Raw genomic sequence first — 15515 nt, 5'->3', positions numbered from 1 at the left:
TATAACACAAATAGGAGTGGGCCCTTTGGGCAAGGTATTTCTCAGATGGACCTCTGGTTCTTTATATAAGAAATCTCTAATAAAGCAGACATCTGGAGAGTATACCCTCAAGTTATTCACAGTATAAAGGGAACTCATTGTACTACATGCACTTTATTATATTCATCAATTTTCTACTTTATCCCTCTTTTGATTTCTGTAACTCTAGTGCAACACTCTTAATTATGTTACATTACATAACAACTCAGTAGTTCTCCTCACAGCATACACTTTGACTACTATTGATAGTTAATCTGATGTAATTTCTCTATTGAACATTACTTACAAAGAAATGGAGAAAAATCTTTGAAGAGCCAGAGTCGCATAAATTGATGAATGGATTGCTTTTTAAATATAAGGCTCATTAGATCACATAAGCACCTATATATCTAAGTAATTTTAAGTCCCTTCTTTTTTGCACCTTTCCATTTATGATTATAAACTGCCAAAGGTATCTTATTAGGGCCATTTTTTTGTTTGGTACCATCAAAAGTTAGTGTGTTTCATAATGGCAAAAGCAACCCTTAACTACAGAAGCACTGGCTATAAATGCTGTAATACAGTGTAGGAGAGTTGTTACCTCTGGCATGAAATGAGAATAACAACTATTGAGAAAGCTAAATTAAATCAGTGGTACAGACAAAGACAATTCTTTCTCCTTGAGCATTAGAAATCCCACATGGCTTGCAGCCTACTGATTCATCAATTTGAGATTGCTGAAAGTTAAATCCCAATTTCCCATTCAGTAGGGTTAATACTTGCCTTTGAGACGATTCTCAGCATATTTAACAACACCCCAATGCTGATGAGCTTTCAAATGGTTCATCTATGATGTTTATGAACATCAACCGCCTAGAAAGGCATCAATTTAAAAATAAAATTTTACTTTTCCGAATTTTGCCTTCAGCTTCACATTTCCAAAATATTTGAACAAGTAGCCTCCAGAACAATAGAGAAATAAACTTTTGGGATAGGATAAAGTTAAGCAAATAAAAAATGACTTTAAATGAGCAATGAATAATAAAAACAAAGCTGATCAAAATTACTTTTCCCTTAAATAAAGTAATAGAAAAAAGAATTTTGAAATATACAATTGCCAGATGGTGATAAAATATATTGTATATAGTAATAACTTATATTCAAAATAAATGAAATTTGTTATATTTAAAATCTGATTATCTAATGGAAAAAATACATCTTAATGAAGTTAAGAGTAAATGCATTGAAAGACGCACGTATGTATAACCTGTACATTTGAATCCTAGCACAACTGCAGTACTTACGAATTGGCTCCAGACCAGGACAACCCAAGTGGTTCTGAATAGCCTCCCATAAATCATAGTCTTCAAAGTTGAGAGCAAACTCCTCAAAGTCATCATAATCTAAGGAATTATAGGTACAGACAGCTATCTCTATTTCTGGTCTGTCTCCTATTCCAGTGCCTTTTATTATCTCCTTTCCGTTTGGAATGGCCATTGCTATGTTCGTTAGAAAATGAAAAGTCTTGAGTATGTTGCAAAGAGTAGGATCTAGGTAGGAGTTCCTCTTCTCTGAAATTTTTCAGATAGCACAACATCCGGTGTCCATGAACTTTTGGATAGAATTTGATTAAGAATGCTACTACCAACCATCTAGTAAAACAGCTAGCACCAAAATTATGTCTGCTTGTTTAGAATCCAAGTGAGAATATATCCGTGCATAGTGCCAAAACCAGCAAGGAAATTTTGTGGGAAATCCAGTACATGATGTGTTGTGCTGCTTTTCCTTTGTGGCACAGCCTACTGTGCCCCTTCACATGCTTTTAGTTATCTCTATCTACTGAAGCTTGGAAACTAGCCTATTGACATCTTTATATCCTGAGGCTCAAACTGCATTTCCATGACGTCCCTTCTATGTTTTTGCATTGAGAGAATGAAATAACTCCACTTCCAGGGAGGGGGAGGGCAGAGGTAGAACATAGCAGTAAACAGATGTAATCTCAGTTCCAGACACTCTGAAACTTTGTAGGATTTGAGATCAGGATAGATCCTGCATTTGATACAGATTCCTATTCAAATTTGGCTACTCCCTCCAGAAATTGAAAAACATAATTCTCTGAGAGCAAAACGATACAGCAAAATCCTAATGGTTCAGCATGGAAGATACTAGGTTAGCCTTAGCATATGAAAACTGAATAGTATCCAGTAAATTATGGATGAGTAGTAGCATAGGATATAGAGAATAAAACTGAGCTCTAAGGTAACAGAAGACTATATTGGATTGCAGATTGTCTGGTCAAATTTGGAAAGCAAGGTATGTATTTGAGGATTTTCTGTCGAGTAAAGAAAGGCCTAGAGAATCATCTTTAAGTAGAATCATTTATAACATCTTGTAGGATTTATAACATATTGGAGGATCCTCCGTGAGTATTAAATAAATTAAATTAAATAATTTGTCAATGTATTTCTCTGGTCTTCCTGTCCTTCTATTATTAAGTGTTGTTCCTTATGATTCTTGACTCTTGACGAATGTATCTTTTCTTTTATGTATATTGAGAACATTTGCACCAAGACAAATTCCTTGTGTGTCCAATCACACTTGGCCAATAAAGAATTCTATTCTGCTCTGCTCTGTTCTGCTCTGCTCTGCTCTGTTCTGTTCTGTTCTATTCTTCCTTCCATCCTTCCTTCCTTCTACTTCTCTAACTATCTATATCACATGTGAAATTGCTAACATAACAAGAAAAATCTCCTCTATATTCCTAAAAAACAGTTTTTAAGCATAACTATTAAAAACTTCACAGATCAAAATATGTTATGAGTTAAAATCATGTATGTACATCTGATTATAGACTCCTGTACATTATAGCAAGCCTAGTACTAAAATGACTATTTCTTGGAACTCAAAGCATAGTAGTAACATTTGAAAGAAATGTATTGCTTACTATATTTTGGGCAAATATTTTCACTGAAATACATGCAAGTCAGAATTATATAAATTAACTTCAGAGAGCAAAGTAAATGCTGGAATCTAAAGAATTGCTTAGATGTTTTTTATCTTAATGAAAAGGAAGATCAGAGGAAACACAAGTAGAACTTTACAAAGTCAAAATTTATGTAGAAAGAGAAACTAAATATCAATATTCTCTACTTTCCTGTGTGTATTTATTTAGAAGTTAAATATCAAATATCCTGAATTTAGAAGGATATTTATGAACAAGATGTATAGAATTGGGCCACTTAAATAAGAATAAACAGAAACAAACCAGAATTATATTATGTTGCACGGCCATTAATATAATGGTTATTATATGTTATACCCAAAACCCCAATCTCTTTCAGACTACAAATATACCAAAGAATATCAAATGAATATCCTGAGAATTAAACATCATTCTGTCCTTATTAAAATTATAACACAATCCAGTTGCTTATTTTTAACATAGAAGAATAGTTACACTGATGTTTTTATGGACCTCCCATATTCATTCAGTGCTACACTCAAGGTAAATCCCCAGCATACAGGCGCTGTTACCATCAGAGTGGTGGTATGCTACCAGTTCAGACAAGCCAGTCAGCTGAAAGGAGAAAGAAGAGAAAAGCACAGGATCAGCCCTCCCACCTGGCCCTGCACTTTTCTGTTCTTCATCCTCTCAGCTGAATGGCGTTGCAGACCTCAGCTGGTGTGGGGAAAGCTGTGCACGCGTATTAGGTACACATGCATTAGGTGCATGCGCACAAGCGCACAATCACTGAACTGGTAGTGGAGCAGGTAGGATCCCACTGCTACACCATCACCATTACTAGGGACAGAATGAAGGATAAAAGTTGAATCTCACTTTTCATATCATCAAGGTCAGCAGAAGCCAACATCTGAGCTTCAGCTTCATCGGTGGGGATTCGTTGATATGTGGCATTCTCTATTGCAGTCATGCTGCCAATACACACTCTCTCCTTCAGGTCATAATTTGACCGCTGCCCACTTGGCACCTGATTCCATGGTCTGCGCTTATCCCATCCCCGAGATACATTATCTCTGTATTCAGGAAAGCTGTGGAGGCAAGAAAGAGAACAATGATGGCAGAGGAACAATAACTGAAAGTGAGAACTTATTCCTAGAAGATAGAACGTAATTCCAGAGTTCGGAAATTTGAACAAGATTAAAGAGTTGCTTTGGGTTTTCTTTTAACCTGCATTCTCTCAAGTTGCATTTGAAAGGAAACGTGCCAATTCCACTTGAAATAAAGCAGGTGATAAGTAGTGCCAGAAATCAAACTGGGTGGTCCAACCCACTTTCTCTTTCTGATAACCTTTTTCTCTTTCCTGCCCACCTTTCTCTTTTCAGCGCCCTTTTTTTCCTCTTTCTGAAATAGCAGACTGCAAGGAAAATAATAGATTAGTTCAGACTACAGGTATAAGCTAAATGTCTGCAGAGGGTGTTTGAAATCAGATTGAGGACTGTAGAACTCTGGTTGTGAATAATCTAGTTCTGTCCTAGAGAATTCCTCAACTAAGGGACAACTTGCAGGTTTCTTAATGGTTTTATCTGAAGTACAATATTTCCTAAATGAAAAGCTGAATCTTCAAAAACGCCTTATTCAGTGGATAGATCTTGTTATGACAGCTTTGATGGCTATGACATCTTTAATGTCGTCATCTAGAAATCATACAGATAGGTTACAACCACGCATTCAATGACAGTCCCCTGAATGAGGGGGACTTAATGATCAATCCTAGGAGTGCTGGCTGCTGCAGTGTCCCCATGGCTTTATGATTGCAATCCAGGTGTTTGGTGTCCTGCTCATGATTATGACATCAGAGTGAGCCACGATCACATGATCACGATTTCCAATGATCGCTGCCAACTTCTCACTAACAAAGTCAATGAGGAAACCAGCAAAAGGTTGCAAGTCCTGTAGTTCTCACCCACAGCTATCAGCTGCTGGTCTTCTTGCTTCTTCCCACATAATCCTGGGGTTCTGACAACCACCTGTATTGCTAGGATTGTCATTGCTAAGAGATGTGGTCTCATGATGTCATTCTTTTTTGACTGCATCACTTAGTGATGGAAATTCCAGTCCCAACTGCTATTGTAATATAAGGACTACCTATATTCCTCACTGTTTAAGTTTGCAAGTAAATGTTTGAACCAAAGACTCCTTGAGTATAAATGTAAAGGGCATCTCTAGCAATGCAAGCTTCTAGACATTTTTTCTACATCATAATGCATATACTTTTTTTTTTGCCTTAAGAATCAGTAGACAATGAACCTGAACAAATCCCTGCAATTCTCTTGGCAAGATTTCAGAAGTGGTTTGCCATTGACTGCTTCCTAGGCTGAGAGACAGTAACTGGCCCATGACACCCAGCTAGTTTTGTGCCTAAGGTTGGACTATAAGTCATGATCTCCTTATTTCTAGCCTGATGTCTTAACCATTACACCAAACTGGCTCTCAACACACAAGTTACTTTAAACTAATCTTTTCTACCTATAATAAGAAAACCTAAAGTGGTAACTGGTTAAATCCCTGAGAAAAACACAAGTTTCCTTGAAGTCAAACACCCATGGAAGAGTTTCCTGGAGGCATGCTTTATAATCTCCCCAGGAGAAGCAACTAACTATTGGGAAGGAAAAGATGGAATTTAAACACTTTTCAGGTTGTATAATTGCATCTTCCAGGTGCCTATAAACAATATCACATAACCCATGCTTCTAGAGGTAGAAGTAATCAGACTTATATTAGGATTGGTTTTATTTTGCATGTGTTCAAAGCAAGTTGCCTAATTTTTTCCTGAAAGGCTTCGGGCTTTTTTTGGATGGGCTACCCATTGTTCCTTTATTTACATCTGTTTTTTTTAACTCTAATTCTTTTTTTTTTGAAGACTAATAGTTGCAATACATGTTTATAAGCTGTGTCTCTTAATATACTCTAAATACTATTTTAAACAAATATATTAGTATTTGTTTATATCATGGAGAGCTGGATCTGATAACATGCCTTGGAAGGTAGAGACTTTTGCAGATGAACTACCAAGATACCAGAACTTAAGGTATCTCTGCATTTTTCAAATAATTGAAGGAAGATGGCATTTTTCTTCTTTTGGCTTTCTTTCCTGGGTGGGAGGAGAAAAAGAAGTTCACACTGTTCTATGCTGCCTACATAACAGTATTTCCTTAGTAATGAAAAAATATGTGTTCTTCTTTTCACATTCTAGAATGAAAGATACATATTAAAATAAAATCTGGATCAGCTCTGTTTGAAATTAAGTTTATCCCATTTATACCCCCAAAGTGAACTCTTGAACCTGAATTGGAAAGGCAACTTACTATTTTGTCCTGAATGTCACCAACCTTTGTGAATTCCAAAACATAGAAAAAAAACCACCCCCTCTTACCTATTAGAAAAGGTAGGGCCTTTCTCTGGCAGCAGGCTGGAGAAACATGGAATTGGGGAAAGATGACTGTGTTCGTCAGCCATACGAAATGACAAAGTGCATTGGGCGCCATGAGCTTCCTCTTCCTCTTCCTCAGGCTCCTCAGGTCCAATGGTAAACTAAAAAAAGCAGTGCAAAGAGTCAAAATGACACAGCATCCAGAAAAGTAATGTTGCTATTGCTTTGATTAAAACTGGAAAAAAGGACAATGAACTTTTAACACCAGGGGGACAAACCAGAGATAATCCCATTTTTTCCTGTTTTTTATCAGTCAACAGTTTCATACTAACATTGTGCTTTAGATGTCTACGGAGATTCTCAATCATCCAGATCATGGTTGTTCAAAAGGTCTCATAGCACAATGTCCCAAAGGTGCTTTTCTCAAAAGGCAATTGGATATTCTTGGTTCGTTTTTTTTTCCTTGAAAGCATTTTGCTTCTCATCCAAGGAGCTTCTTTAGAACATTTTCAAGAGAAAAAAAAACTAAGAAAGCCACTTGTCTTTTGAAAAGCATCTTTGGGACACTGTGCTATATTGACAAATGGCACACACACATACCAAACACACAATACGTGATCTTGTACATTGGATTTGGGAATTCTTTCAATCTTCTTTCCACTATACCTAATTCTTGTGCATGAACTGCCAAGCCCAAAACTCCTCTTGCAGTGTGGATTGGAAGTCTCTCACCTCAACACTCCTTTCAGTTAGTCCTGCTGTTAAAGTGCTCAAAGACCTCTCTTTGGGAGAGGATTCAACATCAGACTCTGCTGAGATTTCCTTCTCCAGAACCTCTCCCCCCTCAGATTCTGCTTCTTCTTCTTCTTCTTCCTCCTCCTCCTCCTCTTCTTCCTCCTGGATGGTTGGAGTGACATTGGAGGGAGGCATAGACGTTTTCCTTGCCTTTTTCTTTTTTTTCTTTTTCCTATTAGAATGGAGACGTCTCTTCTGGGTCTTGGGGGGTGGAGGCAGGTGAGTTGACAGGGGGTGATGGATATGGTGGGATGTTTGGCGATGGACTGTGGAAGAAAAACAGTGGAAGATATTGTATTCTGTAGAGAGAAGTAAAAACTTTCTACAAAGCTTAAAAAAACAAAGAAAAAAGAGACGGGAAATATATCCATCAAATTAGAATTTACATTCTTCGTGTCCCTCCTGGGATTTTAATTGTACCACTAGAAAAATATGTATTGTTTACAGTATGCTAGAATAATATGTATTTATTTATATTTTATTTTTCAGGCAGTAAGACAAAGAGTCATTTATAGATTGATTGACTAATTGATCACTAATAAAAAGACATTTACTGTTCTCAGTCTTGTATAAAAATACATTCTCTTGAAATATTAATGTACAAACAAATCAATCTGGTTTTAAACTTTTTGAAATAAGCTTACCAGATCATAATATCACAAAGCTGCACATTGTATTGGATATTTGCCTAAAATCCAAACTTCATCTGGAAGATATTGAAAGATAAAAATGTCCATATTTCTCCTTAATACAATGGTTGAGAAAATGGATCTTACAGGTCAATGTGCTATTTGGCAGTCTATCCACATGGGCAATATAATATATATTTGATGGAAAATAATTTCAACATGAAATTGATTGTTAATTTTGTTTTGATTTAGTATTTGAATCAAGTAAATCTTTGAGTTTAGTCTTGCCCATGCTAATAAGTCTTCACATGTAAATATAAAGAACTGATCATCTTACTAAAGTAATATATTATCTGGAAATAATACAGTCCTATTATCTATAATCCACATTGCATTGGGAAGTCTATTGTGTCTTTCACATATGTCAACCATTAAATACTCCTAAATTTATTTTTCATTTTAAGATTTAAGCTATGTCACTCAAAAAAGCCAATACTGTTCTAGGCTGCATCAACAGACATATAGTTATCAAAATCATGGGAAGTGATAGTACCACACTACACTTCACTAGTGAGGCCACATTTAGAAGACTGTGCCCAATTTTGGTCACTATGATACAAAAAAGAGAAGAGAAAAATAGAAGATAAGAGTCTGGAAGCTAAATGATATGATGAACAGCTAAGCAACTAAGTAAGTTTAGTAACAAAAAGAAGGCTCAGGGGAGACATGATAGCAATTGGATGATTGTCATATGGAAGAGGGCATTGATTTATTCTCCATAACTTCGGAGGGCAAGAAAAGAAGCAGTGGGTGAAGCTTATCAAAGAGAGATCCAAACTGGAAATAAGGAAGAATTTGCTGATAGTGAGAATAATTGACAATGGAACAACTTGCTTCTTAGAATTGTGGGTGCTCCATAGTTAGAGGTTTTCAAGGACAGATTGGACAACCATTTGTCTGAGATGGCTATAAGGACTCCTGCTTTGGATAGGGGATTGGATTAGAAGACCTTCAAGGTCTTGTCCAGCCCTATGTTTCTATGATTGGAACTCTATGATATGTCAAGAGTTTGGGACACAAAACATAGATAGCCTTACCACTTTATGACTCTAGATGGCAGACTATGCTTTTGTTGAAGTAAAGATGAATATGTAGAAAATATATAACAACAAATATGTAAAGAAACAGATAAAATTTGAGGGAGGGAATAAATAAAACTAGGAGTATCAATAGAGTTTTCAGACAGAATTATTTTGGTACTATTAATAAAAAGATACTGTGCAGCTTTCCCACCTTTTTCTTCTTAGCATATAATTATGAACCCTGTATAAAAAAGCAGCAACAGGTGAAAGTATTATCTGAAATCTCTGAAGAATTCCATGAATGGGACAAGAATTTGGAAATTTCTTGGCATACAAAAAAGTTATAGAGAACCTTAACTGGGGACCTTAATTCTATGATCAGCAGCTAATATAGCTATTAAAATGCAGAGGAGGTAAAATGATTTGGGTACAGATTCTCACATAGTTTCACCCTACCAAAGGTCTCCCTTCCTAAGGTAGGTAAGAATAATAAAGGCAGGGGTCTTCACAGCTTATTCTGAGGAATTGCAGTGTAAATGGTGGTAGTTTGAAAAGAAATTTTCTACTGGTTTACTATCATGGACACATCAGTACCTGACAAATATCTGCAGGCATGAGGAACTGAATAATCTTGCTTACTCTGATAAAGTGGTGTTCAATTGGTCTGGCTCTGTTTTTTTAACCAATGCTCCTGTTATCATTGTTCATTTCATTTCATTGCCATACTCTCTTGAAAAGCAAACAGATGATCAAATATAGACATAAGAAGACATGCTGCCTAGGGGATAATCAGACAAGGTTAGCATAGCAGGCAGCAAGATATTGGGCAGGGCAAGAGGCTCAGAAGAAAACCTTCCTAATTTCTCAGGCAATAAATGAGATGACAGGAGAATGGTACTTTCAGACTTACTAGGTTCTGTTAATGCAGCTTTACAAAAAATAGAATAAATATATCTGGCTGTGATTCCTGTCTGGTCTACTTGGTAAGGCTGACATCAATCTTGCAAGAAAAGAGTTTCTACATTTCAAATGCACTGTTAAACATAAATATATAAACACTTTTATATATTGCAGAGAATGTATACATAATGAAAACCACAACCTCTCACAGGTCCAGGGCCGGACCAAGGGTGGAACATAACTAATGTGATTATGAGGGCAAACTGAGAGTGTTTATGAGGAATAGATACAAAGATGGTAAATGTAAATATGGAGCTGACCATTTTTGGTAGTGTTAAGAGTGGAATTTGGGAGGAAATGGAAATGAAAAAAAGAAAAGAAGTGAAAGAAACTATGGTAAAAAAATAAAATAATTGCCAGTAGAAAAAGTCTGATTCTAATGTGGAAAAATACTGAATGACAGTTCAATATCCCAACAGAATTAATGGACATAAGGAAAGAAGATAGGAAAACTGCTTGGAGCAAAAACAGGTTAAAATGCTATGTCAGGCCATGAAGTATTATGCTATACAAAAAGAAAGTTGGTATAACGATGAAATGAAAAAAGCTGTAGGTGAGAAAATATGCAAATAATATGATTGCTGCAAAAGCTACTACCTATTGTAGAGTGAAATTTTGATTTAACAGACCTTGATATAACAACTTTGGAGGAAAATGGATTAAATTTCTGTGATGATTTATTATCATATAAAGATATTATGCAAATATCATCAAATGCCACAATGATGTAATTGCATATTTATTGGACATTTGTAGATAACTGAGACATTGCCAATCAACAAACATATAGAAAATGAGGCTTTATTGTACAGTGGTGCATTGGTACTCAGTTGCTTTGAAACTCATTTAATTTGGTACTCAACACATTTTAATGTGAACATTTTGTCCCGGTTACCATCATTTGTTTGGTATTCAATGCACAAATTAGAATTTGTCAGTATCGGCTGTATTGTGACTCGCTATATTATTCCTTATGGGAAAAATCTGTCGGTACTCATCGTTTTTAGCATTCATCATGCCTCCTGGATTCAAGATACCAGGGTACCATGGTATTTGTGAGAAATGCACTCAATAACAGCATCGAACAATTAAAATTAAATAAGGCAGAGAAAGTGCACAGTGATTTTTGTTGAAAATTATAAAAATATTTTGGAAGTGTATGTAGAGAGCTATAGTGAATAAATTAAAAATAAAAATGATCTAATTATTTGGGAGGAAACAGAAGTGCTGGAACAAGTATTTCAGAGAACTGCATTGTAATGCTAATTATAGGTCAAGGATTGGAACTGAAACAGATGCCATAAATGTTACAGTCTTTCAATGTTTCACACTAAGAGTGCTATGGCAATTTTGAAACAAGTTAAATGTGTAGATGGTATAACTGGAGAAGTATTAAAATGGATGTGCTTTGCTTATAGAATAGCTGATTGACTAGTGTGTATGAAGATTGCATTTGTGTCTTTGGATGGAAGAATGACATTATTATTCCTCTATATACACAGAAAGCTAGCAAGAAGGAAAGCTTAAACTATAAGAGATTCATTTGTTAAGTGAGCCTTGGAAGGTATTACATGGAATTCTGACTTAGGGGTATAAAAAAAGTATTAATGAGCAAAATTTGAGAAATAATATGTGACTTTATGTTAGGGACAGAGAATGAAGACCAGATATTTGCACTTCAGTAAGACTCTGGGAAATATACTACCGTAACATAAGGAAGAATGTTTAAGTATGTTGTTGATCTTTAGGAAGTGTATACTGGACTGGAAAATGTTAGCCCAACTCACATATCATTCTGAGATTAGATTAGCAAAATCTATTAGGAAAAATGATAAAATAAACCACAAGAATTCCAGTGAGGCTCCATTAAACCTCTAAACGGGCAATTGAGAGCAGTTAGCTCTGAAAAGAAACCTCTATATAAGAAATTCAGAGCATCCAGCTTCTTTCTTGCAATTTTTTTGAGAAAGAGTGGAGGCTGCATCTAGGGACAAGTTCTGAAAACAGCTGCTAGTGTCCTTATCATTATGGGAACCAGCTTTTTCAAAATGGAGTGCTTAGAGAATGCCCAATGAGTGATTAAGGAGAATGGAATGGATTTGTAAGTCCCTTGATTTTAATGTATCCATGGATAAATTAACAAGGAATGCTTGTAGCTTAATTGTGGATATGAATTTATGTGGTTTAACTGATGTCTGTGGAGATTCTTAATCATCCAGGCCATAGGGTGACAAGCTCAGCGTCTTAACTACTGAGCCACCGTGCCACCCTGAGAAAGTATATGTTTGATAAAATGCTTATGAAAGATGGGAATGCAGAATGAAATCCTAAGACATGCAAATGAAAAGTTAGTAGATAGTATCTGGTCTGCTGTGATAAATAAATGTTAAAAGAAGCAAAATGGCATTGTGTAATACCGATTTCAAGTTTTTGTCTACTTTGTTTAGACAAACTTCTACTTTTCTTTTTATTGGAAATGAAAGTTGGATGGTCAGTTGAAACATCAGATTAAGCAAAACAGTGAGAATTAAATATTTTAAAAAGAAACTGAAGTAAAAATAGAAGAAATTGTTAAGAATAAATGAATGATGAATGTGGATTGAATACAAAGAATGAGTAATTTCTACATACGTATGTTGAGGTGGTTTGGACTTAGAGAATGAATGAGGATCAAATTGCAAAACAAATATATGTAGGGAAAGTCAATGAGTTGAAAGGGGCATAAAGATGAAAAAAATTGTAGTTGGGGAGAGTTGATTAAATCCTCAAAAATGGAGAGATGTTTAAATGCAAAGTATAAAGCAACATGTAGGAGTTTCTTCTTCAATTGGCTGGAAAGACTGCTATCAAAACAGGGAACAAATGTGGGTGAACAATGTTCACAAAAAAAGCAGTTTCTACTTCTGTTCATAGGAAAACAAGAAGGAAACTAACAATAGTCTTGCTGTCCTAATCATTATTTGAAAGCAGGGAACTTGCTGGAATCATATCATTAACCTTTTTTTAAAAAAATGCTATTAACCAGGTTCTAATAAAAGCTATCAATGAGATATGACAGGTTCTTATTTCATGACTTTAATTGCTTTGTTTTAATATTTCTTATTTCTCTTCTGCAGTCTATACAACTCGGCTCGTGTTAAAAGGGAAAACATGATAGCATAGTATGCATGTGATTATATGAACTTAGATGTTTTGTGGATACATATTTAAGGGATGGGTCTCTTCTTCCCCATTTATAATTAAACATATGTAGTAGTTTCAGTTTGTATATTAAAAATGATTCTTGTAAAGATTACACATACCATATGTGGGCTTGACTCTTCGACATCCTGCCTTATAAAAGCAGCTGAGGACTAAGTAGATATGACTGATGATCATTGCATCACTGTGTGGCATTTTTTTTCATGTCTAAAGCAGTTGGTGGTGAGAATTTTGTTTTAAAAAGATACATAAACTCCATAGCTGTATAAAGATTGTAAAATGTAGAGTTAATTTAAATCAGCCTTTAGAAGCTAAGATGTATATGGCAATTTTTCACTAATTCTTGCAAGAGTCAATGGAAAATATGTGCTCCCAATTTCTAAGTTCCAAAAGAAAAATAAAGATAAATTTTATGATAACTAAGAAGTCTAGAAGTTTGCTGTTCTTCACTCTTTTCTAATTATTAAGGCTGTAAATACCTTGTAGGTATTTATTTTAAAATATCAGGTTGTTGAATTGTCAAGGAATTTGAGAAGGATAAAAGAAGGGATGACACGATGATAGAAAAAATAATGAAGTGATTTCTGTGCAAAAAGATGAGATAAAAATCAAAACATTACTACCTCAAAAATAAAAAGAAGAAACGAAAAGTAAGAATAAACTGTAAAAATTGTTATCTAAAACAGAAGGAAATAACAAGGACAGAATAAACAATATCCAAGCAGACTCTGCTCAAACAGGTTAAATATGACATGCTTTAGATAAAATATTCAGTTACTTAAAATATTTCAGTTATTTCTTTTTTAAAAATCCAGACTTGGTTATATATGGTTCTAAATGAAAACTCTTATTAAAACTTTCTTTGTGTGGAAGACTACAAAACTGAATATCTATAACATGAGTTCACAGGATCTTCCCATACTTAAGTGTTGTGTTTCTGGGCTTTGGTTAAGAAGATCCAAGGACCTTCTCTTCTATTATTTCTGGAGCTTGACTTAAAAAATGCTTCTGGCAGAAAGCTAAAAATTTCTCAATTGAGCTGATTTAGCTGTGTCGGAAGATTCAGTTTGATAAATGGCAGACTACTGAAATTATTTCTGGAGACTCCCTGTAAAAGAAGTATTATGCACACACCTTGAGGAGCTCCTGGGGGAAAAGGCAGAATATAATTTTTTTTTTTAAAAAAAAGAAGTCTCCTTAGCGATTCAAGTCTTAAAATTATTGCCATTCCTAATACAGTATATGAAAATCATCTTGAAGAGATTAAAAATGTCAATCAAAAATGAATGCAAAAGAAGTCTGTCACTGTTCAGTAACTGCTATTTCTTCTAATTTCTTTAGCGAAAGGATCATATATGATTTAGAAATCATGAATGCCTGCTCATCAGATTTCAAGGACACGATGTGCAACTTAATAGCAATGACTGTATCACATCAGCTCTAGAACCTGACAATGCAAGTAATATGCTAGCATGGATAAGAGCTATATATTCTTATAAATTAAAGTCACTGGTAAAATTTTCATTTGGAAATACAGAATTTTGACATGCAATAATCAGCATTATGATATAAGTAAAATTACCATGTAATGATGCTGACATTCAAAATTATTTAATTGGAAGGAGGATAAAAGCACAGTAAGTGCAACAATGTGACAATGTACAAAACTATGTATGGCTTCCCTATCTGATGCTTCCAGACTTTCCAGTCAACTCAGCCAGCATAAGCAACATGGAGAGCACCAAATTAAAGCAAGTTGGCCACATCACAAAGAATGATTTGATTAATTAAGTAAGGAGGATTTTGATAGGACAAATACATGCTCAACTCCTTTGAATGTATGTTTTTAAAACTATTTTCCCTATTAGCAGTCATTTGTGCTTGGAACTATGGTCAATTCCAGATGGCAAGTTAATGTGTTCCTGATGGCAGCTTAACCTGCTGTTACTATGGTTGACCATTCTGGATTGAAGTGGCTTGGCAATGTTAGCACTCAGTCTGAATGATAGTCATTGCATATCCTGACTGGTCATTCCTCTCCTTCTTGCCTTCCTATCCATGCAGGGAAAGTTTCCCAGTTCCTACATTTTCCTTTTAGGGATTGTTCCCTCACTATTGATCTTTTTCTTTATTTTCATATATTGCACATACAGATGCTTTCACTTCCTCTTTGCATGTCTTTTTTTTTCTTGACAATTAAAAAATAACATATGCCATTGCTTGCCTTGATACTGTAAAAATTAAATGAAAGGGACTATTTCCTGATTCTGATGATCCATGGGAACACTGTAGTAAGGAAGAAATTCTGATGCAGCTTATAGAAGCAAAAGTAGAAATCAATAGTTTCATTCCAATATATCCATGTTACAAGATTTAGAAGAGAAAAAAGAGTAGTAAATAGTTTAAACAGTTGCAAGTTTTGTTCTAATTAAACTGTG

General features: G+C 35.1%; 1 protein-coding gene across 2 annotated transcripts in view; it reads right to left on the bottom strand.

Annotated features, from left to right (window-relative positions):
• SLC4A3 (solute carrier family 4 member 3) overlaps window positions 1-15515 on the bottom strand; it is a 44351-nt gene that overhangs the window by 19376 nt on the left and 9460 nt on the right. Inside the window, exons 4-6 of one of the 2 annotated variants that reach the window (XM_026707964.2) lie at window positions 7143-7471; window positions 6414-6571; window positions 3857-4068 (exon numbers count right to left, since the gene is read on the bottom strand). In XM_026707964.2, the coding sequence (XP_026563749.1) occupies window positions 3857-4068; window positions 6414-6571; window positions 7143-7471 (699 nt within the window). Of the gene's footprint in view, window positions 1-1322; window positions 1828-3856; window positions 4069-6413; window positions 6572-7142; window positions 7472-15515 lie in introns of those variants that run through there. The other variant, XM_087920638.1, reaches the window with a different exon arrangement.

Source organism: Pseudonaja textilis, chromosome 1 (genome assembly GCF_049901715.1).
Source record: "Pseudonaja textilis isolate UNSWEBS1 chromosome 1, rPseTex1.2, whole genome shotgun sequence".
NCBI lineage: Eukaryota > Metazoa > Chordata > Lepidosauria > Squamata > Elapidae > Pseudonaja > Pseudonaja textilis.
Note: the sequence above shows the minus strand (reverse complement) of the source record. Positions and strands in the feature narration are given on the sequence as shown.